Raw genomic sequence first — 5,000 nt, 5'->3', positions numbered from 1 at the left:
AGGATTTAACATTTTACTTTTCTCTAAGCAGAAAAGATCTGTCCAATCAGGAGCCCATCTGTACTGTACGCTTAAGTCAACCCTTTTACGTATCTATTTTTAGACGTATGTGACGTAATAAATGGCTGACCATAGGTCGCTTATGATTGGCTATTGTGAAAACACTCTCTGCGAGTTGCTTCTAAAAATAGAAAGATAAGGGAAAGGATTTGACTCAGGGGTTATTATGGAAGATCGAGGCTCAGGGTAATGGGTTCCTGGTTCAAATCAGACGGCACAGATGGACGAACTGTTGCTTGGCAAAGGAAGATTTCTGGCCGTCTTGTGCTACTGCGTTTTTCGGCCCAACAAAATGGGTGGAAATCTGTTCTACTTCGAAAATGAGTAAACAGTATCTTTACACAGACTCGTATTCTCTCTGCCAGTCCTTGTATTTATCCTTGAGCTGCCTGGCCGATGGTTTAGTGTGCTTTAACGCTGCTTCTACATCCTCGGTATTCACAGGCTCAATTTCAAGACTGGGCAGCGGTGTCGCACGGCCATGTTCACCCTCTGCATAAAAATGACAAGTATCCAAGTGATGAAAAAAATTCTGCTTTAAACCAATTAGCGACGCAACAAACAAATAAGCAACCAACCAGTCTCTCCACAGGCCACCAAAAAACAGTAGTAGGCACCAGTACAATACCAAATAAACGCACGCAACACTACTCACTAGTATTAATAACAATGAATTTATAAAGCGCTAAAATTATTCGAGCAATAGAGGACGTTTTCCGTGTTTCCATAGCCTCATCTATATACCAGGGGGAGTTGGGAGAATTTGAGGCAGTTATGCAAACCCGAGACGTAGTCACTGTAGACCACAGGCTCACCAAGCTGAAAATACGTGGTGTATGCGACAGCTTGTGTATATAGAGAATTGAATGGGAAAATCACCGATCCTAAAAAAATTGTGTAAATAACTATCTCATTTGAAATAAAGTTTTCCTACCTCAAATTTGTGACGAACTTGTCTCTTGTGCCGAGTTTAGAGCCATTCTGACGACGTTTAGTGAAGTTATCCGGAAACGGTTACTAAAAGAATAGGAAGGCCGACCACTCCATCCATCGCTGGCCAAACCTCGCTCCACAAATCGTTTTCTCCTCAACAGGAAAAGTCCCGAATCGCAATAAAAACAACAGTTCCATAAAGCCCAATAAATTTCACTCCAAATACGTGTGTTTCGGCGGCCGAAAGACTCGTGAAGAACGAAAACTTTGCCTTAAAATTCACCTCTTCGGCTTTCCTCAGAGGCTTGTGACCGGGCAGTTAACAACGGCCGCTCGCAAGCTGGTTTAACCCTCAACTCTGATTGGAGGGTCGTGTTGCTAGCGCGCGGTCAAATTCAAATGGACCAATCAGAGTTGAGGGTTAAACCAGCTTGCGAGCGGCCGTTGTTGACTGCCCGGTCACAAGCCTCTGAGGAAAGCCGAAGAGGTGAATTTTAAGGCAAAGTTTTCGTTCTTCACGAGTCTTTCGGCCGCCGAAACACACGTATTTGGAGTGAAATTTATTGGGCTTTATGGAACTGTTGTTTTTATTGCGATTCGGGACTTTTCCTGTTGAGGAGAAAACGATTTGTGGAGCGAGGTTTGGCCAGCGATGGATGGAGTGGTCGGCCTTCCTATTCTTTTAGTAACCGTTTCCGGATAACTTCACTAAACGTCGTCAGAATGGCTCTAAACTCGTCACACATTTCAGGTAGGAAAACTTTATTTCAAATGAGATAGTTATTTACACAATTTTTTTACGATCGGTGATTTTCCCATATAATTCTCTAAATACACAAGCTGTCGCATACACCACGTATTTTCAGCTTGGGGAGCCTGTGTCTAGACCCGCCAGGAACCCATGACCCGGAGCCTACAACTCTACTGTGTTCGTGTAACGGCGTTTTCACAGACCGATTTATTTTTAGATTGAATTTCCCGCGAATGAGACTCCCACAGGAGCCCGATGACCAATCACAAGAAATTAAGCTGACGTCATAGAGTCACCGAACCGGAACTGCCTTTGTTTTTTGACCTAATTCGCGGGAAGGGCTAGTCTAAAAATATACCTACTTGTGAAAACGCCGTTTCACAGACGCTGTATGGAAGTTGCACGCTCCAGATGGGCTCCTGACCCGCCCCTGGTTTGTTTGGGGTGAGGGGCGAAATGACCCGGGGGGATTGTTAGAGCTTCGACTGGACGATATTTTAAGACTTAAATACAAGAAATTACCTGCTTGATGACTTTCCAACAAGTCAAATATTTTCCGTACTTTACGCATGGCGGCTTCTTTGCTAAGAAGCCGAATGTCTGATCCAGAGTACCCCTCTGTGCGCTGGAACAAACAATAAACAAAGAACTCAAAAAGCTGATCAATAACGTCTTTATACTACAATCCTCCCCAAAAGAGACGGGACAACTTTTTAAAAGTTCCATCAACCACTGCTCCTTGCCAAGTCCTTTTCCTTTAACACTCCTCTCGGACAATCTTGGTTGCAAAGGGTCGTCCACTGAATTTAACGTTGAACGGGGGAGTGGGGGAAAGGATTGCTTTAGAGCTTGAATACGAAGACGCACTCCAAAAAGCGTTACCTTGGGAACATGCGGATGATTTGTCAATGAATCAACCGAGGACGCACGACGAGGTCTGAAATAATTTGTGCGATAATAAAATCCCCTAACGGCAACGTATCCCTACTGCGTTATAGGGAGTGTTGTCTTTAGTTCTTGATTTAACATCCTCAGTCACTTTTCTTGCCCTGGGAATCTCTTTTTAAAGGCCCGTATCTGTGCTGCTGTTTGCTAATCGCCATCTTCCAGGGCCGTTGCCAGTATAAGCCAATCCGAGGCACTTGCCTCAGTCATTTTCTTCGTGAATTATTATTTCTTTGATAATGCGGGATCCGGTGCTGTCTTTAAATGTAGGAATCAAAAACACCCACCAAGAGAATTTGACCATGGACATTGCCTCAGCCATGATTTATTTCTGGGTGAGGCCATGCCTTCGATTACCACTCATGCTTGAATAAATTGAAACGAAAAACAGCGTGAAGCGAGCCCTCTTACTGACAATGTGTCTTGATGTACGGCACAGATTGTTGACATAAAGCGAGCAGCTAACGAATTGGTTCTCCAAAGAGCTTTGACGAAGATTGAAACTGTGGGTCCATCAAATCAGTTGAATAAATCTCGGAGGGACTGTTCAGCTTGTTCGAAAAAATAGTTGAAATACTAATGTAAGCTATTCATAAGGCAAAATGTGATTGGGTTGCTCACTAAACAGCAAAAATGACTTAGACTTGCAAACAATGTAAGTTTCTACAAGACCGGAGAACAGCCAGCTTACAGGACGTGCGGCACTACCCTTTTGAGCAGTGTCTTCCCGAGGTTGTACAGTACATTGATTCCGTTTTGGGGCAATTAAACAAAGAAAAGTGCGTTAAATACGATTATAAAATCCACGCTTTTCGACCCCAAAGAAAAGCATTTTGTGTGAGAGGCAAGCAAGTGATGAGAGCTGTTGTCGTTGTTGAGCACAATGATTAAGAACTATCATGTTGGCAAACATGAGGCTACGGTTAGCCTACACTCTGCTTGAAGGATTTGTAGCCGATTTCCTTTAAAATTCACGATATTTCAGTGTTTTTTTTGTTACAATACCTTGTTCCATTTCATAGTCCGAAGTCCAAAAGTCCACATTCCGTGACGCAACGATAGGGTTAAATGCGATCGTGGAATGATGGAATAGTTGTTCACATTTAAAACTGTTGTTGCATTATCATGTTTCTACCATGGTATTTAAAAATATTTAATACTTTTTCTTAACAATACCGGGAGAACATTAGCCCGGTGAGATGCGTAACCGGATATTGCGTGCAACGAAAACACAGAAACCAGTTTCCGGTCACGCACACAGATTTTTAACAAATATTTCCCTCCGAATTAATCACGTAGCCTTTCGTGGTCTCGTGGTCTAGTGGTCATCGCGAGCGCCTCTAAATGAGGAGATATCGAGTTCGAATCCTACTTGGAGTACTTACTCTGAAAAGTCTCTCCATCATGAAAACTATCATGAGCAGTTCACTTATCAGAAATCTTACGCATGCGCAAGAAAATCGAAACCCCGAAAAAAAAAACAAAAAGGAGTCAGTCGAATCCTATACTTTGTTTCTTCGAACAAAGTAATAATGTTGCCCTAGATCGAATTTAGAAGTTTGGAGAATTTGAATCGTTTTCAACGTCTTGAGTGTGTCGGAACACCATTCATCGGACTAAGTAATGAAAGATTTTTACCTACATTAGCATCTCTGTTTTAAGGTGCACCGTGGTTGAGAATATCATTATGGCGAAAAGAAATATCGAAAACCTCTTATTGGATCTTGATGCAGATGTGAGGGTTCGAATGTTATGGCAAGACAAAGTTGAACCAACTAAGACGTACCACTGCCAGTTGCTCATAGTCGATCTCTGTTTTTATCTGCACGCTTCCCTCTCCCGAATGAATCAATGGCGGCAGGTACTGCTGCAACATGGCCTGTCTGGCTTCTAAGGTTGGAAGATCCACAAGAATTCGCTTTTCTAATCGGCGTAACATGGCGTGGTCCAGCTCCCTGAAAAATTCAATTTTATCATTCTTTATTGTACTGACGTTAAGACCCCTGCCAGGTAACGAAACTAATTTTGATGAAATTCATTGCTCTGTTTCTTAAATTAAAATAAACTAGGCTTGTTGAATACAGAACTCGTGCCAACAAAGATGGTCGACATTTCACGCAGCTCCGCCCTCACGCACTATCTCACCCTGTTTATGCGAGGTTCACGGTGATTCACGGATCACGGTAGCGGCTTTGTCATGTATCGCATCAATCATAAAGTTGACATACAAAAAACCCAGAGATGTCCAGGATTGACCCTAATTTGATGAACGCGGATTTTAATTAGCGTCAGCTGCATTTACCCTAAGCTA

General features: G+C 42.8%; 1 protein-coding gene across 2 annotated transcripts in view; it reads right to left on the bottom strand.

The window, feature by feature from the left end:
* Positions 1–5,000, bottom strand: part of LOC138019607 (katanin p60 ATPase-containing subunit A-like 2) — a 24,234-nt gene that overhangs the window by 832 nt on the left and 18,402 nt on the right. The window contains exons 15-17 of one of the 2 annotated variants that reach the window (XM_068866472.1): positions 4,476–4,644; positions 2,267–2,369; positions 1–552 (exon numbers count right to left, since the gene is read on the bottom strand). The exon at positions 1–552 is cut by the window's left edge and continues 832 nt beyond it. In XM_068866472.1, the coding sequence (XP_068722573.1) occupies positions 398–552; positions 2,267–2,369; positions 4,476–4,644 (427 nt within the window). In that variant the 3' untranslated portion in view covers positions 1–397. The remainder of the gene's footprint in view (positions 553–2,266; positions 2,370–4,475; positions 4,645–5,000) is intronic. The other variant, XM_068866468.1, reaches the window with a different exon arrangement.

The sequence above is a fragment of the Montipora capricornis genome, chromosome 2, assembly GCF_036669925.1.
Source record: "Montipora capricornis isolate CH-2021 chromosome 2, ASM3666992v2, whole genome shotgun sequence".
Classification (NCBI taxonomy): domain Eukaryota; kingdom Metazoa; phylum Cnidaria; class Anthozoa; order Scleractinia; family Acroporidae; genus Montipora; species Montipora capricornis.
This window is presented reverse-complemented; position numbering and strand designations above follow the sequence as displayed.